This window comes from Penicillium atrosanguineum (assembly GCF_028827265.1).
Source record: "Penicillium atrosanguineum strain IBT 20685 chromosome Unknown utg000002l_segment0_segment0, whole genome shotgun sequence".
Lineage (NCBI taxonomy): Eukaryota > Fungi > Ascomycota > Eurotiomycetes > Eurotiales > Aspergillaceae > Penicillium > Penicillium atrosanguineum.
In genome coordinates this window covers 2,157,453-2,181,311 of record NW_026623134.1, presented here as the reverse complement: position 1 = coordinate 2,181,311, position 23,859 = coordinate 2,157,453, and the positions used below count along the sequence as shown (strand labels likewise).

General features: G+C 52.0%; 9 protein-coding genes across 9 annotated transcripts; 4 read left to right on the top strand and 5 right to left on the bottom strand.

The window, feature by feature from the left end:
• Positions 1-299: 299 nt before the first annotated feature.
• Positions 300-1,225, bottom strand: N7443_002596 (uncharacterized protein; the record flags this gene model as incomplete). Its single annotated transcript, XM_056882652.1, has 3 exons — positions 300-457; positions 516-599; positions 676-1,225. 3 exons carry the CDS (start codon positions 1,223-1,225, stop codon positions 300-302), a joined length of 792 nt encoding a protein of 263 aa, XP_056744493.1.
• A 1,399-nt stretch (positions 1,226-2,624) lies between these two features.
• On the bottom strand, positions 2,625-4,147 carry erg8 (phosphomevalonate kinase; the record flags this gene model as incomplete). Its single annotated transcript, XM_056882651.1, has 2 exons — positions 2,625-3,729; positions 3,786-4,147. The coding sequence occupies 2 exons, from the start codon at positions 4,145-4,147 to the stop codon at positions 2,625-2,627; spliced, it is 1,467 nt and encodes a 488-aa protein (XP_056744492.1).
• Positions 4,148-5,799: 1,652 nt separating this feature from the next.
• Positions 5,800-6,978, bottom strand: N7443_002594 (class I SAM-dependent methyltransferase; the record flags this gene model as incomplete). Its single annotated transcript, XM_056882650.1, has 1 exon — positions 5,800-6,978. One exon carries the CDS (start codon positions 6,976-6,978, stop codon positions 5,800-5,802), a length of 1,179 nt encoding a protein of 392 aa, XP_056744491.1.
• A 3,749-nt stretch (positions 6,979-10,727) lies between these two features.
• N7443_002593 (pentatricopeptide repeat protein) lies at positions 10,728-14,507 on the top strand (the record flags this gene model as incomplete). Its single annotated transcript, XM_056882649.1, has 1 exon — positions 10,728-14,507. One exon carries the CDS (start codon positions 10,728-10,730, stop codon positions 14,505-14,507), a length of 3,780 nt encoding a protein of 1,259 aa, XP_056744490.1.
• Positions 14,508-14,950: 443 nt separating this feature from the next.
• N7443_002592 (uncharacterized protein) lies at positions 14,951-15,649 on the bottom strand (the record flags this gene model as incomplete). Its single annotated transcript, XM_056882648.1, has 3 exons — positions 14,951-15,064; positions 15,120-15,239; positions 15,290-15,649. 3 exons carry the CDS (start codon positions 15,647-15,649, stop codon positions 14,951-14,953), a joined length of 594 nt encoding a protein of 197 aa, XP_056744489.1.
• A 726-nt stretch (positions 15,650-16,375) lies between these two features.
• On the top strand, positions 16,376-16,870 carry N7443_002591 (uncharacterized protein; the record flags this gene model as incomplete). Its single annotated transcript, XM_056882647.1, has 1 exon — positions 16,376-16,870. One exon carries the CDS (start codon positions 16,376-16,378, stop codon positions 16,868-16,870), a length of 495 nt encoding a protein of 164 aa, XP_056744488.1.
• Positions 16,871-17,372: 502 nt separating this feature from the next.
• On the top strand, positions 17,373-19,342 carry N7443_002590 (pyridoxamine-phosphate oxidase PDX3; the record flags this gene model as incomplete). Its single annotated transcript, XM_056882646.1, has 5 exons — positions 17,373-17,427; positions 17,538-18,516; positions 18,730-18,844; positions 18,917-19,015; positions 19,106-19,342. 5 exons carry the CDS (start codon positions 17,373-17,375, stop codon positions 19,340-19,342), a joined length of 1,485 nt encoding a protein of 494 aa, XP_056744487.1.
• Positions 19,343-19,495: 153 nt separating this feature from the next.
• Positions 19,496-22,399, bottom strand: N7443_002589 (chloride channel protein; the record flags this gene model as incomplete). Its single annotated transcript, XM_056882645.1, has 6 exons — positions 19,496-20,416; positions 20,475-20,829; positions 20,882-21,207; positions 21,260-21,337; positions 21,385-21,866; positions 21,925-22,399. 6 exons carry the CDS (start codon positions 22,397-22,399, stop codon positions 19,496-19,498), a joined length of 2,637 nt encoding a protein of 878 aa, XP_056744486.1.
• A 422-nt stretch (positions 22,400-22,821) lies between these two features.
• Positions 22,822-23,547, top strand: N7443_002588 (histone-fold domain-containing protein; the record flags this gene model as incomplete). Its single annotated transcript, XM_056882644.1, has 4 exons — positions 22,822-22,879; positions 22,932-23,017; positions 23,081-23,168; positions 23,219-23,547. The coding sequence occupies 4 exons, from the start codon at positions 22,822-22,824 to the stop codon at positions 23,545-23,547; spliced, it is 561 nt and encodes a 186-aa protein (XP_056744485.1).
• Positions 23,548-23,859: the final 312 nt, after the last annotated feature.

The following is a 23,859-nucleotide window of genomic DNA, read 5'->3' as shown; positions in this document are numbered from 1 at the left end:
TGGCGAAGACAGGTAATAAAATGTCGTGATATCAAGGTCGGGAAAAGAATTGAAACGTCCAAACGCCGCTGCCGGAGCGCATATTCATCAAGAGCCAGATGAGGTTGCGCGGGGGTGAGGAAATCTTGCATCCAGGCAGGCTTGCTCGAGTAGCCGCAATGTTAGGTGGTGGAGGGTCGGGAGTAAATGGTAGGGTGGATGGATGAAGGGGTGATGTCAAGGCTCAAGGTCAGGTTTGCAAAGCGTAGGGTACAGCCTGAAGTCTTGTCGCGGGTGCTCGGATGCTTGAAAGAAGCCGTTTATAGAATGACGCAGCGACAGCCAGGGCTGCGGTCGCTGGCTTCCCGTCCTTGGCTGTACTGAGACTTGGATCCCTTGGCATCCTCCTCGTCTACCACTTCCTGCGGTTTCACGGTCATATGTACAACATTGGGGGCATCATGGTTGAATTTTGAGTCTATTTCGCCTGGTTAGTACAGGTGGCGATAAAGCGCTTCAGATCGTGCAATACATACCAGCCAGAGGCGACTTGTCATCGAGCAGCTTTCCGAAAGAGATCAAACGAATTGAGCTTGGCGACGATGGACGAGTTTCCCAGTCTAACGAATGACGAATAGTTAGATATCAACCCGCAGATTACTTCACTATGTTGCAACGGTGTAGGGAATAGCTTACCAGCTCGCCACTCTCGCCAGATCAATTCCTTCAATGTATAAACGCTCATGGCGAACGGATCGTAATTCTCGACATTGACCGAGCGCTTTCGCAAGTATTTCCCATCGATGGTAAACGGATGCCGCGCGCCCGTTGTCAAGAGCAAGGTAATAGCCAGCGAAGGCCCGGCGTCCTCGACCTCCTTTCCCTCAAGGTCCGACTGCTCCTCCGAGAGCTCGGCGCCCATCTTAGGTTCTTCGGTATCCATTGAAGGCGGGTCGGTATTCTGGGTCTGCGCGACAACTAGATTGGAATCTGTCGGAGGAGTAACGGTGGAGCTAGTCGTTGCTGTCACGGGGGCGGTGCTTTCGCCACCGGTTGCGGGGTGGTTCGCCGTATCGGCTGCCTGGGCGTTGTCTGACGGGATACTGTCAGATACAGGGCCCGATTTAGCCGGAACATTCGAAGGCTCACTGGGTGTTTGTTGCGCGGTCTGCGGAGAACTCGTGGCTCCCAGCTCGTGGTCTTTGGGCTCGAGCACCCCGGACTCCGCGTTGTCGGTGGAAGACATGACTATTGATGCCCCTCTGGCAGGTGGCAATTGGATGAAGCCCCTGAAATGGGATCCGGAGACGCTTTCCACGGAGATGGACGGTTCAGGTGAGGAAGGTGTCGAGAGAGGAGTCGGTCGATCGGCTCAGGTGTGAGGAGTCAACTACCCGGGGGGCGCGCGATAGTCTTTTCGCTAGCGCGCCGAGAAAAGATGAACTGCAGGCAAATTGAGAACAAACGAAAGATACGAGAAGTCCGGACGAGGGGGAGCGCGAGAGTTGGAAAATGAAAGGAAAAGATGGTGAGGAGAGATCGGCAGGTTTAAGTCCAGTCACAACGTGAAATTGACAAAGTGACGACCTGACAAACAGGCTGAGGGAAAATCCCGCCTTGCCACAAACCTCATTTTATAGTCATCTACACTCGCTTTATTAGATCTCGGCTCTATCTGTTTTCTCGTTTAATTAATGACAGGGGAGATAAGGAAGATCCGGGGAAACGGACAACTACAATTCCCACCCAGCTTGTTTGGCATTCCACTCTGCTCATACCAGAAACACGGTTCAAGCATGTCATGTCCCAAACCTTGGACCGATGAGCATCATCATACAGGTGTCCTTGTACTTCCTGTTTTGTCCCAAGCCACCTTAGACCCATGGGAACCGAGCCCATGCCCCTTCATTGACTCCCGAGCCTAAACAAGAACGACGGACAACTCTCGGTCGCACAGTGAGGGGGTTCAGGTGCCTCACGAGATGAATGACCTCAGTTGGCCTAGAACCGGGCTGCATATGCAGGGGCGTTGGGTGCTGATGGCAAATTGCAGAAGTCCAGGTGGGGGAATGCATAACAAAGCTGTATTCTCCTCAATCGTCTGCATGCCCGAGCCATGGACGATCTTGATAACCTTTAGAAATGACCGTTGATCTATAGTTGATTCTATCTGCCTCGGCACACCCGATGCCCAAAGTCCCTGGCAGCAGGGATAGAAGCAGAGAACAATTTGCTACGAACTTGCGATAACGGATCAAAGGACACCGTGCGTGGGATCAAACCACGAGACTAAAGGATCCATATGATCAAGTCAATCATCTGCACGATGTTGCTTTTTTCAAGATATGTCTATTACTTGACATACAGGGGGTATCCAGAGGATTGATGCTCGGTAGCGACGGCAAATAAAAATAGATCCGGCACATGTTCACGACGATTCCGAGTCTCGGCTTCTGAGACAGGTAAGATATCGGGTCCGTGAATGTTTCTCAGGACTCGGTTAGGCGTAATTCGGGGGGGTTGTCAGACGGCCCGGAGGCGCATGGAAGGCCGGGTCCAGATTGCAACAGGTCGAGACACACCGACTTTCAAGCCTTACGGGAAGATTGCTTTGTTGTTCTTAGCCAGGTAGAGTTTCACCTGATCTAGATCCAGGCGGCGTATTGTTCAAGAATCTCGTTCTTCACTCCTTCTGATCCGTGACGGACACCCAGGAGTCGTACATTGCCGATCTTTCCCCCGAAGTCATCCTCCACGGCACTCTTGTAGTTGGTGAACCGCTCATTCAGTCTAGTGATGACGGTGGGATCGTCCCGAATCAGTAGCACGATGGCATCGTAGCCACCGGCACCAGGCACGACTCCGCCAATGACGCCCTCGATCTCAGAGAGGTTATCCAGCAGCTCAGTCTGCACGATGGGCTCGATAGGCACACCCGTCCGGCGGGTCATGGTGCGAATGAGGTGGCGTGTACGACCGATGAGAGTGCGGACATCCGAGAATTCACCATCGGTGTTGGCATCTGGGTGCTGCGCCAGACGCTTAAGCTCCTGTCGCAGTCGCTCGTTGTTGTTCTGCAGGCTGGCCCAGAGCATATCAGCCTCCTTCTGGTTCTCGCTTCTCCACTGGAGGACCTTCTTGACCATGGAGGGAGTCTGCGAGCCACATTCAACGTCGCACAGGACCATTTGCATTCCACGCGGGAGCTGCATGCCAAAATCAACACATTCAGTATCCCAGGGATGCTCTTGGTCGGCATCTTCAACCACGGCGAACAACCGTTCCTCAAACCCCGGTGTTCCAACATCGCCGACGGATTGGAGGATAGCGGGTGAGAATCGCTTATACAGGCATGAGCCATAAACGGCGGCCGCCACATCAAAACCAGAGCCAACCTTGCCCTGGGCTGCGCAGTGGGCAGCCTGAGCCAAATTGTGGAGCTTATCACGGCCAGCACCAAGGTCGTCCGCTTGCATGGTACGGTGGATAACCAAAGAGGAGACAAGAGCAGTCACTAAAGCGGCGGACGAACCCAGACCAGTCTTGTGGGCTTCGAATAGAGGAACACCGAAATCCACGAAACGCCCACGCGCTTGGGATGCAGAGCCTCTTGAGGTTGCGGTCTCCGAATAGTAGTCATTATCGGCCAAAATGGTGACTGAAAGCGAACCAAAGTCCTTCGAGTCAGCAACGTAGCTAATGTAAGTTAATGCGTAGCTCAGAGATGTCTCAACGAAAGGATTTCGCGGGCTGCATTGCTACAAATTAGTATCAATCCATGTTGAACGGCGATAAGAGAAGCGCACCCGTCATTCTTCTGAACCACCTTGACGCCACCGCCATTCTCACAACGCTGGATTCCGTATTCCCATACTGCATCGACGAATTGTGGCGAACGCACAACAACTGTATGTTCGGTCTCTTTCTCCTCGCCCTCGGGACGAGTGGGCTGGACCTCAGCACTCAATGCAGGTTTGGCGTCACTTGAGCCAGAAGGTCCACGGCGGTGACCCCTCCTCAGTTGCTGAACGACAACATGGATGCGCGCATCGAGGGCGAAAACGGTACCCGTATAGTTGCGATCGAGTACAAGGTAGCCACCGGTCAAGAGGACCTTGCCGGGGGCGGACAGTGCCGTCACGGAGGATGGTTGGGGGGACATGGACATTGGTGGGTAGGAAAGGCGGGGAGGGAGTGGGATTGAGATTGAGATGAAGAGAGATTTATCAGGCCCCGCGGGGTCGAGTCGGAAGGCGCGATAGCTCGGTAGGACGTGAGGAAAGAGAGCGGAATCAAGTAGGCGTGCGCATGCAGCGTTGGAGGGGTTTGAGGGAGCGGGAAAAGGGCAGTGGGGGAAAGCGTGTATCCAATTCTCCTAATGGGGGATAGCGTGTCGGGCCCATCGTTACACCGCGTGCCCTGGAGCACCTTTTCTGCAAGTGATGGTCTGGCTTTATCGGGATCGAACCTAACTCGAATTTGATATGCTCTCACTTTATTGTTGAAGGTGTGATGCCTATGCCTAAGGGAGCCTGCGTTACCTCGCCAGGGTTGAGATCCGTGGCAACGACCCGATCAATGTTCCATAAATGTTATACTCTTAAGATGAACATGGACCTTTAGCCAAACCCCGCCAGGAAATATTCATATCAACATAACTAACATACCCACAGGACTAACATTGAAAATACCCCTTCGTACCTGGAATGTACCAATTGATGAGTTTTGTTCACCAAAACATGCCGTGCAGCCCTCCAACTGGAGTACGAAGAAGAAACCAGCATGGATTGAAAGCAACAGCCGCTCAACTGAGACAAATCGCTAGTCCTGGAGAGAGTGTATTGATAGGATAGTGTGGAAGCTTTAATTTTAAAAAATAGTAGTCAACCTGAATACCTACAATAGATAGGGCCAAGACAGGCGAATAAGATATCGACCTGGCCAGAGCTCGAGGACAATTTTGCAATAACACCCTGGAACCAGATCGGGTAGTCTCACAAGAATGTATTGCCTACGGGGTACAGACTAAACCATGGATATCCAAGCACTGGTCTAGAATTCTGAACAGGATCAATCCGGTCATATCAAAAGTCATGACTTCAAGGTTTCTTGGAGCCAATACGAAAGCGAAGAACCTTAAAAAAATAATTTGCTGATAGTCAAGTTCTGGCTCATATAGGTAGAATTGGCGGCAGCATTCATCATATGGTTGTGTAGTGTAATGGTCATCACTGCGGATTCTGATTCCGCCGATCCCGGTTCGATCCCGGGCACGACCTTTCAAGCGTTTCTTTTTGACCATCATGTCCTATAACTAGGACAGTCAATTTTTGGAACTAGGTAGCCGAATATGGCATGTGTTCGTTTACAAATCAAGCTTATTCGCGGTGCGAAAATCAGGGTCAAATAAGGTTTGGGTGCCGCCGCAAGCATACAGATCTAGCAGATACGACCATGGAAGGAAGTTTCAGGTGTTCATCATGTGTTCGTAACGGCTGAACTGATTATTTTATTAGAATGATCAATGAAAAAAAAAGCCATATGCGATTCCGACATTGATCTTCAAAAAGGAAAAGCAAAACTCCAAACTCCGGCAAGGAACAAGATCGTGGAAACCCGAAAAAGCCGAACTCCCAAAGCCTCTAAGGTTCTGATTATTGTACAGGGTATTTATGTGATTTGACCGATACTGTCGGTATGATGTTGGAAACGGGCGCAGGATGGGCGGAATCGACGATGAGTCTCCGTGTCAATCCGACCATGCCAAGTCACCCTAGCTCACACCTTCAACGTGACGGGAAGGAAAAAGCTTCTGGCAGATTATGCCTTGGGCTTCTGCGCAATGATGCTGTAGCTTGTTGTGGCTAGGCGCATGTTATCCATCTCGACGAAAGCCTGGCCGTCGAGGCACAGACGGTTGATCAGGGTCTTGAAGTGGCGGGGCAAGACGTGCAGCTTGACGAGGGCGAGGATGACCTGGCGCAGGGTACGGAAGTAAAGGTCGACAGTGTCGATTAGCGGGGCCTGCAAGCCGTCGATGCTGGCGTTCTCAGAGAGCACGATTTCGAAGCCGCAGTCGGTAAGCGCTTTCTCCAGACTCTGCTGGGTGGGGGTGCCGACGGCACCAATCAACGGCTTAACGCGACGCATAAGCTCGGCGTGTTTAGGGTCCGTGGGCTCGTAGGCAGGCAGGCTGATCCAATCCAGTAGAGAGATCTTAGCGCCGGGCTTGACGACTCGGAACACTTCGCTGAACAACGCGGGGAGGTCCTTGCATAGACTCAGGGCCTGGATCTGGTAAAAGGCGTCGAAACTCTCGTTGTCGAAGGGAAGTGGGAGGCTGTTGAAATCCTGAACGACAAAGGTGTTCTTTAGGCCGCGCTCTTCGTTGAAGGTCTTTGCTTGGGCGATCTGATTGGGGTCGATGTTAAGGCCGGTGACTTGGGCGCCGGAGTATTGCGCCATATGGGCAGCGACACGCCCGCGACCACAACCAAGGTCCAGCACCTTATCTCCAGCTGAAAGACCAATGTTCTGAGCAATTGAGCGCTCGTAGAGGATCTGGTTGTCCAAAACGCTAGCCTTTTTACTCATCCATGGGGGAATGTACATCTTTTCGACATCGCCGAGGGCGCACAGGTGGTTCAAAACTCCATAATATGACTTCAAACAATCGCCGACCTTCTCCTGATAGTTAGGGCCAAGCACCTTGGCCATTTGCTGTTCGTCGGACCAATCAAGATTGTAAATGACGTATGACGCCATAAAGTCATCGACTTCCTTGGGCGTCAGGTTGGTGAGATATCGGAAAGAGGTCCAGAAGCTCTTCCAACGCTTCGGGGATGATGAGTTGTCAAGATCTTTTCCATGCTTTCCTAGGGCTGTTGCGAACAGCTTCTGCTTCTGCTCCGCGATTTCGTCAATCGAGCTATCGCTTTCAGAGCCGCGTCCGGTGCGCCCAGGATGTTGTGGCGTCACCACGAGCGTCTGTGAGACCATTTTGGCGAAGTAAAGCTTCTGTGCAGAGCTATGTATGTGGTGGGACAGTTTGAGAGGTATTTGCAGCGGAAGAAAAGCTAGCAAAAGAAATGCGACTGCTTGTAAGTATGCGACGGTTTGTAACGCACGGGGGCCCAGCACAATTTATAAGCGGGCTACGAGATTCCTTTTTCTCCACGATCCTTAAAGATTATTCGCCGAGATGAGCCCGTGAGCGGTAAGTAGCCACATTAGTGGATTGTCACCAGACCTGGATGCTCATCCCGGGTAGCCCGGCAGTCGCGCCGAACGGTAGATGCCCGAACGAGGTAAAACCGCATTTCCCTTCGCCATTCGGATAACCAGAGACAGTCTCTCTAAGGCTCACGCCGGCTTCATTTCTTTCTACGATCCCAAGGTGAATTCCGAGGCAGTCTACGATTACAACATGGTCAGGTACGGATGACGCGGGAAAGGGTCCCTGCGAGGAAATGAGTATCGTCATGGACCGATGATCCAGACCCACCCCTTGTTACAGTAGTTCCCGTTGAGGATGAAATCTTTTTTTTTCTTTTTTTTTTTTAAAAAAAAAAAAATATATTATTTCCTTGACTGTCGACACACCTTGTAATAGTAATTCATGGTGCATACTGGGACATCATTGTACATGAAATGCGGACGTGGATGCAACTATAAAACGGCAGGCCCGTGCGGTCCTCCCCGGGAGCTCCCAGCTACACCTCCTATTAATTCTGACAAATGAGGTTCTAACCCCTCTTCGTTGAGTCACAGCCTATCTACTCGCTTGGACGCGAATTATTAATTGTGGCGTTTTCATCTCTACCTATAGGTTATTACCACGGAGCCACACGGCATCTTCGGCCTTATAAGGCGGGAAGGGCGCTGGAAGTATCGGAAGCTGCTTCGAGAAGCTTTTACTGTTTCTTGCTTAATAGGAAATTATTTTTCTCTAGATAGAATTGATTCTAAGCCTAGAGTAGTCTATACGACCATGGCTCTGCGAGTGGGGCCACGGGTCAGCCTTCGGAACGAACTGTCACGGTTGAGCCTGGACGGATTAATCCGTGAGGGACTTTAACGTGAGTCCATGCGATAGTACTAGTATTTAGAAGGACCCACCTATAGATCGCCAGACGGTAAGGCACTTTGGCCGAGTTTCCGGACCCTGACGATGTCCCGTATATCCGGCCGGTCACGTGCAGTCCTAATAGAGTATCATGCTCCTATAAACTAGCCGTGAGGGTACATTCGTTATGAAGGACCGGCGCCGGATAACAATGCAACTCGGATATCAGCGGAACATTCAGTGCTCTTAAAATCTTGGCAATGCTTCTTTAACAATGGTGTGTTTCCGCTGCTATTAATTTGAACCATTTAGCCGACTGCTTCCATTTGACACCAACACCCAGAGATAGGTGTACACGAAGGGGGTAAAAAATGGGGAATTGCAGTTGTCAAGATTTCGTACTCTGGTTGAATAGATTTCCAGGAACAGTGTTGTAACATGGTGTTACTTATCCCATGGTAAGATCAACAGCGTGGTTCGACAGACACCACCGATGATGCAACCCACGGTGCGTGCAGTGGAGTCCAGGCCGTACGGTCCACAAAAAAAAAAAAAAGTCGAACCTGCATATCAGTACTCTATCAGTACTGTGCACAACCATGCCATGATGGATATATGGGGGCCTCTTTCCCGCTACGGCCTCCTGCGGGTATTCGCTAACGCAGCTGAGGCACGCAGCTCTATATATATATCGTCCCGAGTCATACCGTTTCCAGCGTGTGGACATGGAGAATACCGCAGAAAGCCCCGCGGGGGTTTCTAGTTTAACATGCCCCTCGTCTACTATAGAAGTTAAGATCGGACGTCGGTAGAGGGGGGCTTTTACTATGAACATCCAGACAAATGCCACCACCAGCCACGAGCCTGCATCTGGAACCTACACCAGAACCTGATTTACAACATTTGAACGTGTGGATAACCAGGAAAAATTGAGCGATCGTCGGGGACAACTCCTAGACGTTGAGTCATCCTCCCGCCTTTATAATTGGGGCGCTTTGATCCAAAGGATTCGACACCGTGCATGGTGACCCTCTCATCGAAACGGGAATCTGATAACGAGCGGTCCAAACAGGTGATTGAACCGAGAACGATCGTGTATGAATGGGCGCCACATGGGGCTTCAGCGGAGAAGTCACCGTCGAATTGGCAGGGATACGATTCGTGTCGTGATACATAGATGCCTCTCACCCCGCGATGATCGGTTGGGAGGTTGGGCCCAAGTGTAGACACGGGACATAGGTATTGATCGACGAGTACCCGAGCGTCCTGTTTTTGTTACGACAAGCGCTGTTCTGACGTCAGATTTACAATAATTCGCATTTCGTTTCACTTCGTGTTCGAGTGGACATCGTTGAAAGTACATACATGGTACTTTCTGATGTGCTGAGGCCTGCCGCTGAGGAGATAGTCGTGATCATGTCATTTTTTTCAATACGGGGTAGATGCGGCACCTGCGATCCCACGAAATCTGAAAGCCGAGAATGATTGAGTTCGGTATTCAGCACCGAGATCAGAAGCTTCATACTTGGGACAGGAGAACAAGGGACCCAACCTTGAATCCGGTCGAAAGATCACGTGTCAGGTTTATTTTTGTGCCTGAGGCGATGGGCTATCGACCACCGATCATCGACCCTTGGCAAAATCGACGATTCTTGACACTCAACGTCTCTTGGCACCTGTCGACTACAGTACTCTGTATATTTGTCTTCCATGCCTGAACGATTCCCCTCAACATTTATCTCGATCCTATCCTGATAGATCTCCGAAATGCCCCCACCGACTCAAGTGAAGACCAGGCTGGGATCAGACCTAAGAATGCTGACACCGCAACCCCCTTAGCAAGCCAAGGTCGGATTCTCGGAGTCAAGACATAGTAACCTCCGCTGAGAAGATATCGCCGAGTCCTTGAGCCCCTTAACGCCGTCGGACAAACCGGGAGGCCGAGTGCCCGCCGGGGAAGATGCGCCCCATCTCCGGGAAGAAAAAGAACCGGGAAAGTGCGTGACTCATCCAGGAACCCACCCAGGGCGCTCAGCCGCTGATTGGCTGAAAGTCTATATCTTCCGGTTTTTCGTAGTGAAACCAGCTGACCTGTTGACATCTGGCGCAAACCGGGGTTTCAACATAGTACTCGGTACTTTCTTGGACTGCAGCATGCGCCTATCCTCACTGGTATCTTATACTTAAGAACAGAAATGTTGACGTGTCTGAATCTCGGGACTCGATACCCCCCAGAAAACAGGTTCGATAGGTAGGAAGTAGCGATAGTAAGGGGTTTGGCCTATGAATCGAAAGTACTGTGTACATCGAGAGGATTCTCCGGAGAGGATCGGCCCTAGACACTCCCTGGCCCACTGTGAGACTCCATCTGCTTCTGGAATCCCGCTATTTTTTTGCGGCCTCCTCCCTTTTTACTTAGGCTCCCTCTTTTCCTTGTCCTTTTGAATCCTATCGCCACCAGGACCTGTCCTTACACGGGTCTTTTAATTCACCAAGTCGCCTTCATTCCAACTCTGCCCTAGCGCGTTCATTGGCGGCACGGTCGTCCAATGAGCCTGCACTTAAAGTATAATTCTGAGTGCAAGGTGCGTCTCGACTCTGCGAATTTGCGCGTGTTCTGGCTCTGTGCTAACCTTCAAAATAGCATTGCCTCTTCATTCTGAAGAGGTCCCCCGCTAGATAAATGGTGTTTAAGCCGTTCACCCATCTCGCGCGCCAGAGTTTCACCAAAGCCTTTACTCATGGCTATGCTCAATCGGTAGTCGCGGCGTCGCAGTCCTCATACGCGTCCACTACCACATTAAATTCTCTTGCCGCCCAACCCGCCAAGTTCTCCCGCACACAACTCCAGAATGCGTTCTCCAACGCGTCTAGCTCCTCCGGCGCAGGCGCCAAGGCGAGCCAGGGCGGTGCTGGTAACGGAGATTTCGGTCTAGCTGCCTATTACGCCGCCTGGCAGCATGCCCAGCAGACGGGCGACGACACCGACTGGCGCTCCGATCAGTACAAGCGCCGTATCGGTTGGAAGCCTTCCGCTGAAGATGCCGAGGGTAAGGAGGAACGGGCCCCTTCGCCCGAAACCGTGCCTCCCCATCTCACCAAGGCTGCCGTGAATGAGAACGTCAGTGCTCAGGTTGAAGAGGCCGTCGCCCGCGAGATCCAGATTCAAGAGGAACAAGCACAAGCCGAGGAAGCATCCGAGGCACTCGAGACTGCCGCCGAGTCCGTTGAAGATGCGCTTGTGACTGAGGCTATCTCCAAGGAGACTAAGGCCGCCTCGGATCGAATTGTTCAGCTGGCTATTTCGAAGAACTATGCTGCAATCCCCGGGGCATTCCAATCTTTGCTTAGGGACGGCTTGACTCCAACTGTCGATGCATACAATGCCCTCCTCGTCGCCGCCATCCAGCTTCACCCCGATGCCGCTCAGGCCATCCCCAAGGCCCTCGATGTATACTCTGATATGCTTCGTCGTAGGGTAATTCCCGATGAAGACACCTATCAGACTCTCGTCCAGTTACTGGTGACCCAGGCACTTGAGATTATCAAGGCCAAGGAGATGCTCGAACAGCAGCGTATCCGCTATGGTGGCATGGAGGAGCCTGGCAAGTTCATGCTCCAGTCCAGCGAACTCGAACGCGATATTCTTGTCGAGGACCACTCTTTGTCCATCGCTGTCACGCTCTTCAACACTGCCACATCCCGTCACTCCCGAATTGCGTTCCCGCTCGACCTCTACCGCCAACTCACCATTGCCTGTGCCCGCGAGGGCAAGGTCGAGGACATGATTCGTATCTACTCCCACATGGAACAGCAGAAGGTCACTCCCCATGCGACCATCTTCCCGTGCATGATCGATGCCTTCGCTGGTACTGGTGACCTCAAGAGCGCCGTGGAATGCTACAATGAGTACCGTGCTCTCGCGGTTTCTGATGACAACGGCGTGTTTACCATTGTTAAGCGCGTTGACGGTGAGGTGTACGCCGCTCTGATCCGTGCCTACTTGTCTTGTGGCAAAGAGGAGGGTGCTCAGAGCTTCCTCGACCGGATTCGCTCCTCGTTTGACAATGTCACCGAGAACCGCGAGGCCCGCTGGGCTGCGGTAGAGGAAGTGATTGTGCAGGATGCACTCGTGCAACACTCGTTGAACGCTGGTGAACACAGCAAGGCCTTGGAACAAGCCAAGGCCCAATTGCATGATGAAGCTCGGGATCATGCTATTTCCCGAATCTGCATCGCCGCAGCTGATGCCGGTGATCTTACGACTGCTTCCGAGGCCTACGATCGCCTTTCCACCAACCCTGACGTCCGACAGAACCCCGCTATCTCACTTCTTGCCCTTCACGTTCGCCGGGGTAATGTGTCGGCGGCCCGTTCCCTGTGGATCATGCTTACCACCGTCGGTCAGGCAACCCCGGATCTGGTTCAGCCGACCGCCATGTACGCGGTTGCACTTGTGAAGAGTGGCCAGGTTGAGGAAGGCCTGCACGAAGCGCGTAACATGTTTGCTCGCATTCGCAACGCCTCCGCCAAACAGATCACTGTCGATACCACTGCACGTGAGCAGGTCACCGAGTCTCTTCACCTCTTCGGCCGCGTTCTTATGCAGACGGCCGCTGTTCTCTCGCCTTCCGCATCTATGACTCTTCTTTGGTCTATGATTGAGAACGGCGGTCTTGTGTCTCCCCTGGCCGAACACGCTGTCGCCAGTCTAGGGCCCATTGGCATCTCTCAGCTTACTCCGACCGACCTTACTCTCGCTCTTCAGGTCCAGGCTGGTATGATGGCGAACAACAGTGCGATCCTCTTCGATGTTGCCCACCCTGTCCGATTTGCACACATGCTCGAAGTCGCCCTCTCGGCTTCTCTACCGCTGGATACCTACACGACCCACCTGGTCGACCAAGCTGTCGCCAAGCTCTTCGCCAGTCGTCCTGATGTTGTCAAGAGATGGCAGGAACACCTTGAGGCCTCTACCCAGGCCTCGTTCCTCTCTGAACGTCACAGCCCCATTTCCATGGCCGAGACCAACATCACGACCCCGTCTTCGAGTCCTGATTCCTACGATCCCTATGCTCAGGCCACCGACTTCCGGGGCTCTGCTATCATCGCCGATGAGCTCGAGAAGACCGCCGGCCGGGCTGAGACTCATCTCAATGAGGCTTTGATCCGACTTAAGAACATGCGTCGCATTAGTCGTCACCCTCGCTATATCACGTATGCGAAGCTTATCACTGCCGCTGCGAAGATTAACCGCATGGAGTTGGTCAACGAGATTCACGCCATGGCCCGTGCTGACGTTCCTCTCAACCCGGCTTACAATGCTGTTAAGTACGGTTGGGTTTCGATTCTCGATGCCATGGTGTCTGCCTGCCTCACTCTCGGAGACCGTAAGCTGGCTGGCCAGTTTCACCAGGAGCTCCTCAGCCTTGGCTCTGCACCCTCTGCCAACACATTTGGTTTGTACATCACTACCTTGAAAGAGTCGACCAAGACCTTTGACGAGGCTACCGAAGCTCTGAAGATCTTCCACCGTGCGATTGCCGAGGGTGTTGAGCCCACGTCCTTCCTGTACAACGCTCTTATTGGCAAGCTAGGCAAGGCTCGTCGTATCGACGACTGCCTCGCCTACTTCGCCGAGATGCGCTCCAACAACGTGCGTCCTACTAGTGTCACCTACGGAACAATCGTCAACGCCCTCTGCCGTGTCAGCGACGAGCGCTTCGCCGAGGAGATGTTCGAGGAGATGGAGTCCATGCCCAACTATAAGCCCCGCCCCGCGCCTTACAACTCCATGATCCAGTACTTCCTGAACACCAAGAACGATCGCAGCAAGGTCCTTGCCTACTACAACCGCATGCAGGCTCGCAACATCAAGCCCACCATGCACACCTACAAGCTACTCATTGACGCGCATGCGTCGCTTGAGCCCATGGATATGGAAGCCGCCGAAAAGGTTCTCAAGTCAATGCAGGCCGCAGGCCAGCAGCCCGATGCCGTTCACTACGCCTCTCTCGTTCACGCCAAGGGCTGTGTTCAGCACGACCTATCTGCCGCCCGCAAGGTCTTTGACTCCGTTGTCTCCGACCGCCGCGTGCGCCTGCAACCCTGCCTGTACCAAGCCCTTTTCGAAGCAATGGTCGCGAACAACCGCGTCACCGACACCGAGGAAATTGTCAAGAACATGCTCCAGCGCAACGTTGAGATGACCGCCTACATCGCCAACACGCTGATCCACGGCTGGGCCGTCGAAGGCAACGTCTCGAAGGCCAAGACCATCTACGATAGCATCGGCATCTCCAAGCGCGAGCCCAGCACCTACGAGGCTATGACGCGCGCCTTCCTGGCCGCCGATGACCGTACAAATGCCTCCGGCATCGTGCAAGAGATGATATCTCGCGGCTACCCCTCCGCCGTAGCCAGCAAGATCATCGATCTCGTCGGCCCCCCTACCACCATCTAATTTGCTATTTGATTCTTGTCCTGGCTACCGTCTACCAGGGTTCTTTTACCCCATACAATCTTTTCGATTATTAGATCCCTACGTTCACCTTGTCAGGGCTGGATCCCTTCGGTGTGGGCTTCGGTTCGGCGCATGTAGGGGTGGCGGTGGTTGGATACCAAATTTGTGATGTTCGGATTTGATTTTTTGATTTTTACATGGCATTCAGCGAGACTGGCGTTGAAAAATGGGTTGGAGTTTTTTTGGTTCCTTTTCATGTATACCATTTTTGCGATATGATGTTCATAGACCCCTCTCAACTCTGCATGGCGATACTATACGCCCGTTGAAATACAAAAAAAGTGATTGAGTATACTGATTGTAAATACCGAGTTTTGAGTCTTGGCCTGCATTCTTGTAATAGACTGGGTACATGTAAAACGTGACAGGTCCCAAATGCCATCTTAAGAAGAATATAGCTCCACAGCTTTGCTGAGCAAGGCATCAACTTCCTTATTCTTAGCCTGGAGATCGTTCTTGCAAGATGGAACCAAGCCAAGGATGTTGAAGTAGTATGTCTGCTAGTTGTGAGTGGGGTTTCTTTGAAGCTGGAATCATATTTGGAACACATACATCACTGATGTTTTCATCGGCGCGCAGGAGAGCACCAACCGGACTAGTAAACACGAAAATGCCAAAGATGCCGTGCTTGCCGATGACATCTTGTAGGAATGTCTTCTCAACCTCCGCGAACTGTACCCGTTGTTAGATAGCGTCATTCCTGAAATGATGGGACTACTCACGGTGATAAAAGCATTGCAGACCTCGGGCTCATCACTAGCGTCAATGCCCCGAGGAGCTTGTGAAACTTGATCATTCTTGAGGATCAAGACATCCCGGTAGCTGCTGGGGAATTTCTGGGCGATATTAGTTTCATATCTTTGGGGTGGATGGAGTGACTGGAACTTTAGACTTGGGCGACCTACATAGCCTTTAGAAGGGAAATTGACCACGCTCAATTCCTGTAGCTCCTTGGAGACGTCCACGACCCTCTCAGTCAGCTTCTGGATAGCGGAAACGACAGTAGCGCCCTCGGAGCCGGCAAAAGCCGGAGAAACGACCGTGGCCAGGAGAGCGGCAACGGTGGCAAGCTTGAACTGCATCTTTGTGTTTGATATGGAGTTGTAATAGAAGATTCAAGAGAGACTACCTCTGGTTTTAGGCGGAGACTATACTTATAGGACTGGTTGATCAGCCGCGTGCAGAATTCCGGGCACGACATACGAGTGATACCATATGATTACAGGGCCATTTATTTTCTGAACCGGCCATTGATCCACTTAGTGGAATGGCGGTATGAATAGCTCCATAATCTATGACTTCCAGTGGCGGCCTGCGAGATCGACAGTCACGACGGGCCAGCGCTGGGGTTAGTTCGGCTCAGGGGCTTTGTTCATTGCTGGAATGACGATCGATTATCCTATGCAGATTTTGATCTCGATGAAGTGTTTGATCGGACGATCCAGGGCCTGTTGCTGATCTACAGCCCCGAGCTTCTCTGTCTTTCAGCTTTGGGAGATCCTTTGCCGCATTTCATTAGGGCTTGGGCCATGATATCCACCAAGGACCCTCGACCCACCGATCTATTGAAACTACATCTCCATCCATCGGCATCATTTGGGATCCTTCGGGCTGCTGCAGATCTATGCAGTTATTGTTTCTTAGTTTGCAATTGAAGTGCAGATCTTAAGTATGGGTTTGTCATGTTTTTTTTTCAACCCAATTGTTTACCGGTAATATAGCTGGTACTGAAGCCCCCTAGGTCTTATATCTATTAAACGCCCTCCTTACAAACTTCTTCTCTACTATTCAGTACATCTTATATCAAAATGCAGCTCACTCTCACATCCGCTCTTCTCATGGCCGGCGTGGCCTCGGCCCAGATGTCCTCTTCGGCCTCACCCTCGTCCGCCCCGGCGACCTACACTCCTATCACTTCTACTGTTGCCATTCCCTCTTTCTCTATTCCTCCCACTTCGGTTTTCCAGAGCCGCCTGTCAGCAATTCCTACCTCTTCTTACTCCGCTATCTCGGCTGCCGACTCTTCCGCCGCAGCTAGCGCCGTGAACACCGACGATTACGACTGCGTCTACCGTGGCTGGGGCTGTGACTGGATCAAGTCCGAGTACGGCTACGGGTCCGACTACTGCGGATCCTCTCCCTTCAAGGCCGGTCAGCAGCTGTCTGACGGCAACCAGATCGTTGCTGTCTCCTCAGACGGCTCTGGCGACTGCGCTTCCAAGGCGGGAAGTAAGTGCTGCAAGGTCCTTGCCGACTCGCCCTGCAAGCATGGCGAGAAGTACCTTGAGTGCACTAAGCCTTGAGCGGTGTGTGTTTTCTTTTCCGCGGATGTTAACGCGTCGTTGCTAATTGATCTATAGGTTGAGTCCACGGGGTATAGAAGCTTGGAGAATCGTGAAGCAAAAGCTTGGCGTTTGGATCATGTACAGTGACATCAAATAAATGATAATTGTCAATATATAACAAGTTCAAGCCTGGGATGTAGAGGAACCATGGTTGGAAGAGAGGGGATACAAAGTATGGCATGACGTCGGGTGCATCCGTAGCTTTCGATCTGTGAGATCGTCTTTTTAACCTTATATGACTCTTCCATTCGAACCTCACTTGAACCACCTGAACCACCACCACCGAGCTGTACTTGGGTATAACAATTATTCTTCTCTGTGATCCGCGGTACATTTCATGCTGTCTTGTCTCTCAACCCCTACCCGTTACTCATTTCTCCGCATTGGCATCGCAGCTTCCCGCCAACCCCACCTACGACTTCTACGTTCGTCTACATCTCGACCCGTCCACGCCCCAGACATGTCGCAAAATATCGAGGTGGATGCCCAATCGCGGCGTCCGAAGAAGCTCATTTGTACGCAACTACGTGCCTTAACACCCCCGGCGTGCACTCACAACGCTCCGCTCCGTGGGGAACCGAAACCTGCCTGGGAGCTACAAGCTAACCATCACACTGCTCAACAGTTGCCCCCGGTGACATTGGAGGTGCATCCGACTCTCCAGAACCATCCGTGCAGCCTCAAACCGCCGTGCCCTCCCACCTGAACCCCGCTGAAGCCTTCCGCTCCAACGCCTCAACACCCGACTCTACCACCGAAAAACATCTCATGTCGCACCCCGCGCGAGCCCACCAGTTCGTGACCAACCCGCCGCTTACAATATCCCAAATACATGGTACGAACCCGTTGCACCAATTCAACACCTGGTTCCACGACTCTCGACTAGCGCCCAGCTCCTCGCCGGAGACTTGCACGCTCGCTACAGCCGAGCTCCCCTCTGGCCGCGTCAGTGCGCGTATCCTCTATCTCAAGGAATTGGACGAGCGTGGCTGGGTGGTCTACAGCAATTGGGGAAGTCGGGAAGGGAAAGGCCGACAGGTTTGGGGAGCGGGCGACAACACTGGTACGATTGGATCTATACCAGCACCAGAGGACGTTGGCGCGCAAGGCAACAAATGGGGTGCATTGACATTCCTTTGGGCGTCAGTCGAGCGCCAAGTCCGTATCGAGGGTATACTGGAGCCTCTTAGTCGCGAAGAGAGTGAACTATACTGGCAAACCCGGGAACGCGGAAGTCAGATCGGTGCTTGGGCCAGTTGGCAGAGTCAGGAGTTGTGGTCTGGTGAGCCATTGCATCTAGCTGAGAACCAGCGTCGCAAGAGTGTGGCGAAGTTGCAGGGTGAGGTCCCTGTTGATATCGACGAGACGGATATCGATGACGGCCGCGCGCTGCTCGAGCAGCGGGTTAAGGATATGGAGCAGCGCTTTGTAGGAGTTGAGACGATTCCTCTTCCGCCTTTCTGGGGTGGCGTGCGTCTCGTGCCGGAGTCGGTTGAGTTCTGGCAGGGTCGTAAGAGTCGATTGCACGATCGATTCCGGTATGTGCGGATTGAGGGTTCAGGTGTTGGAGGTAAGGCTCAGTGGCGGGTGCAGAGACTTTCTCCGTGAGATGTTTCATCGTTTACTAGAGACCCTAGACGTGTACATGAATGAATCGGACGGATTCTGTAGTTCACTTTTTGATACTGATACTGGGTAACTATTGTCGATCACTTATCTTATCGGGTCTTGGCATTTCAACCTCCTCTGAAGCCCTGTTGCTTCGTATCTCTCTGTTTTATACATCAATTCAACTCCGACCTTCGTTCAAATACCAGTACCGTACATAACAATGGTTTCCCAACCCGCACAAAAGTCCACGACTTCCCCTTGGATAGTCCTCGCTTTGGCGAGCGGCGCATTCGCTGCGTTGAACGGGGTCTTCGCGAAGCTGTAAGTTGAACTATCACGGCTCTAGTATAGAGGATCTATATCTACAAATGAGAATCCACGATTAACAACCAGGGTAGCACAACGGACAACAACACAACATCCTTCGCGCAGTCTATCGCACACCTCTTCGGCCTGGACTCCTCGCCGTTCCTAGAGCTTCTCGTGCGCGGTGTATGTCTTCCATTATTCTTCTAATCGCAGAGTTATGATGCATCAGCTCTATAACATTTGGTGCGATCATGAATTAACCCTTATTCATAGGCTTGCCTAGGCCTGAACGTGGTGTGTAACATCATCATGTGGGCACTCTTCACCCGCGCCCTGACGGCCGGCCCATCGACGGTAAAGGTATCCATTACCAATACCGCCTCGAACTTCCTAGCTACTGCATTGCTGGGCATGGTCGTATTCCGCGAAGCTGTCAGTGGGCTTTGGTGGCTTGGAGCAGCCATGATGGGGGCAGGTTGTATTTTAGTTGGGATGCGCGAGGGGGCATAGATAGCTATGGTTTGGTATCTAGCCAGGGAGTAGATAATTTTTCATAGAAACACTAATAAGACATGAATCATTGAATTCATCACGAGCGAATGCTTTACATGTCCATAACACCTCTATCAATCTATATTCACAGAGTTATTACAAACATTAAATTCAGCGACCAGGCCGCTCATCTCTCTCCTCTAATTCCACCAACCCGTCGTCTTCGGTACCATCCAAGATCCCCGACCCTGATGATGCTGGCACTGGCCGGCGTCGGTCTTGTAGTCGTACAGACCGGTTGGGTCCAATTTTCCCGGACACAAAGCCAGCGACGGTCTGGATGAGTCGCCATAGACGATCCTCTAGTGTTTCCGGCGCAGAGGTATTGAGATGCCCGCCCAATGGGGCAGAGGCAAACTCGGATGAGCTGGTTGCAGCCAGAGCGTGCTCTTCCGCCTCGACCTTGAACTGGTATTTCAAGCAGTCCTTGACAGTGACCAGGCCTATCAGACGACCGCGGTGCTCGACAAGGATAACGCGCGGGCCCATCTTCTTGAAGATTTCCATGACGGTCTCGAGCGGGAGGCGCGGATGCACGGTCAGTGGCGTGTGGTCGACATACCGTGAGAAATCAACAACTCCGGCACCCACGCTGTGATGGATGTCGTCGAAGGTATTGGCGCTTCGCGTCTGTGAGACGGATGCTCGTCGTGCGACTGTTGCATCGGCTGCTTCCTTGGTGAAGACGCATCGTGCGCGGGGTGAGACGAGTCCATCACTGCGTGCGCGATCAATGGCGTATCGCAGCTCCGTGCGTCCGATGTAGCCGACCAATATCTTGGAGTTGCGGTCTTCGACGATCGGGAAACCCTGGAATTTGTTGTCACTTAATAGGTGCTCTGCCTCGCGGACTGGGAAGTCTGAAGCAGGCAGTGTGAGCGGGTCCGTTGTCATCGCGTGTGATACCGGAACGTTGAAGACGTGATCTTCCTTGGTATCCAGGAACGGGAAACCGTTAAACCAGATCATTCGGTCTGCGATACCGCCGTTGCCGAAACGATCTCCAACGGCTTTGGTTACTCCAACCACAATCTGAGGGTAGCTTTGTTAGCATATGTAAGATCAATTCAAGCGAACTAAGGGTACATACCATGGTCGGTAGAATATAAGTCAGTGCTCCTGTTAACTCGAACATGATAACCGTCACGGATATGGTGAGGTGCATGATTCCACTTAGGGCAGCACCGGCGCCCAGGAAGGCATATGTGCCTGGAGTGATACAGGGAACATCTGGCTCGCATGAAGCGAAGAATGAGGCTTTGGGGAAAGACTCATGTAGTGCTTGCACCATGATTCCCACCATGCGACCAAACGATGCACCAACGGCCATCGACGGAACGAAAATACCGGCCGGAACCTTACATCCATAGGAAATGATGACCAATCCAGTTCGTAGAATGGTAGCAATAGCCAGCGAAAATACCATCGACCAGCGATTTTTGGATCTGGAATTAATGTCAGATATCTGATAGCCCCGGGGAAAGGAGATGTCCATACTCGCAAAGTCCGTCATAGTCGTGTCCACCTTCACATTCGCGGAAGAGAATCTCCATCATTTCCGTCATGTTGATCTTCAAGAACATGTTGGGATAACAGAGGACGGCAGTCAGAGCAGCAAGAACCACGGACTCAGTGATAGGCCATTGGGATAGGTACTTCTTGCGGAACGCAGCCATGCGAAGATTCCATTTCATCACGAATGCACCGTAGAGACCACCAAATACACCTAAAAATGCGAAGAAGATGAGCTCGAAAAAGTGCCATGTACGATCATATGAGACCTGGAACATGACCAGCTGGCCAGTTCTAAATGGGTTCAAAGCCTGACGGAAATCAGTAATATTCTTCAAGAAAAGTTCATATGGGAGCACTTACAGCCAGCACACTGGTCGCCACCAGGGCACAGAAGTAGCTACGCCAGAGAGTCTTGAGCGGGAAATAATTCGCCATTTCCTAATGTTGTTAGCATCCGCTTGTCAAGGGTCTCTTCTCAAACATACCTCTAACGAGAATAGCACACCTCCAATCGGGCTGCCAAAAGCCACTGCCACACCGGCAGCCGCCGAGGCAGTCAGGATTTCTCTCGTCTTCGACGCACTCTGTTTATATTTGCCAAAAAATCGAGAAATCACGTTCCCTGTGCAGACAGCGAAATGAACACTAGGTCCTTCTTTACCCACGGAAAGGCCAGACGCAATGGCCAATGGCAAAGCAATGGACTTGATCAGGAGGGTCCAGGCTCCTAGGAAACCCTTCATAACGAAGCCAGCAATAATACATTTGATCTCTGATATCCCGGAGCCTGCGGCATATGGTGCGAAGGACTTGACGAGAATCGCTGCAATGGAAGCAAATAGTACCTGGTTGGATTTTAGCTTATAATGACTCTGGTGCGCGGGGAATGAAGCTTTACTGCAAAAAGAGAAGTAAACCACATAGTTGAACGGCCAGAAACCAGTCCAATGTTTCCACTCGGGACAACCTAAAAACATATTCACTTAGTTTCTTTCAATTTTTGTCCCACTTGTTGTTGTACATACCATTTTCAGCACCCCAGCAGCAAAACTGCTCGTTCAAATAGAAAGCGGTGGTACAGTGGCCAAGCTTAATATCCGACAACCACTCGGTGATAATGTTCAATAGAGCCGAGTTGAGTCCAATTGCCATTCCGACAAGTGTAACGACCAGCCAAGCCTGTCCGGCTTCATAAGACTCGCGCATCTTACGTCGCCAGCCAAGGACACCATCTTGATCCCAGAAACCCCCACCACTCCGCCGCTTAGCACGGCGAGCACTTTGTTCATATACCGCATCTTGAACCCAATCTATAGTTGTGAAATCCTCATAGCGCTTGATCTCACTAATTTCCTCGGTGATTGCAGTGGGTTGGACGTCGGGAGCCGGTTCGGGATCAATAGGGGAGGACACGGAGCGACCAGACAATCTGCGGAAATCGCGGCGCTCACTTAGAATCGAAGGCGACCGTAAGGTCGAAGAGGGGCGATTTGAGGTCATAACATCGACCGTTGCGGTGAAATCAGCATAGTCGGACTCGAACTGTGTCGAGGCTATTCCACCGCGACACTCAGGTCGCAAAGCGGTTTGGGAGAGTATGTGGTTCAGACTAAAAAGCCTAAGCTACACTCAATCCAGCTCTCAAACAGAATCCCAACTCGCAGCACACAGTTGGGCGTAAGTCGGCAATTTCGATGGAAACAGAGGTCGAGAGTTCGATGTGGCCGCGCCAAGTATCGATAACGGAGCTGCTGAGATAACCTTACGCGGTGCGCGTGTGGTCCTGCACTCTCTCTGCGCTCTGCACGTACTCGCGCTTCTTCTCACTTCTTCTGAAATATTTGCACCCGCCACCAAGTAAGGGATTTGTCGCTTCTTCTTGTCTTTCTCAATTACACGGACAAGCCACCAACTATTCCACCATGGCGTCAAAGAACACGGGCGAACCCGATGAGATCACCGGCCAGAGCGCCCTTCCCAGTGCGTCCAAGATTCCCAAAAGATGAGACTCGCGCGACTAACAAATTCCTAGTCTCTCGAATCAAGAAGATCATCCAGCTCGACGAGGATATCGCACAATGCTCCAACAACTCGACCTTTGTCATTGCCATGGCCACTGTGCGCCACCCCTCAGATGATACAATATGCCTCATATACGCCTACTAATGCCTTTCACAGGAGATGTTCATCCAATATCTCGCCGAGCAAGCGCACAATGTGGTCAAATCAGAACGGAAACCTCGCAAGACCGTCCAATACAAGGATTTGGGTGGGTGGCGACCAGCGACGTGAACTGACCGATATGCTGACGTGCAATAGCTACGGCGGTTTCTCACATTGATAACCTCGAGTTCCTCGCCGACGTGATCCCCAAGACTACGACATATAAACAATTCAAGGAGAAGAAGGCCAAGGACGCAGCCAAGTCTGCCGAGATGGAAAAGGGTCAGCGCACGCTGAATGGATCCGATGCCCCTGCTGGAAACACAAACGGTGCCCCAGCCGAATCAGCCCCACGAGTGGAAGAGCCTACGGCGTCGTCGCCATCAGTTCCTCGCACACCCGTGGTGCCTGTGAGTGCGCTGATCGCAGACCGGACGTTTGAACCCTCGGCCCGCCATGGCCCGGATGTTGAAATGCAGGATTAGCTGTGCGGCTTATGACTGGATTAGCTGTGCGGCTTATGACTGCTTTTCTCTTTGGGTTTTTTTTGGTTTTAAATTCGCATTTGGAGTTTCATGGGATTCCGGGGTTGCTTTTCAGCCCGGTAGTTTATGATCCGCATCGGGACGGCGGGACAACCGTCCAACTTGATACCACAGAGAGTCACAATAAAATAGGGTAATTGAAACAATAGAAATAAGAGAACGTGTGATTAAAAAAGATGTGAAAAAGACCAACTATAACTATAAGAAAAGGAAGTTGACAATATCAAGTTCTACCGCCCGGGACCCGCTCAG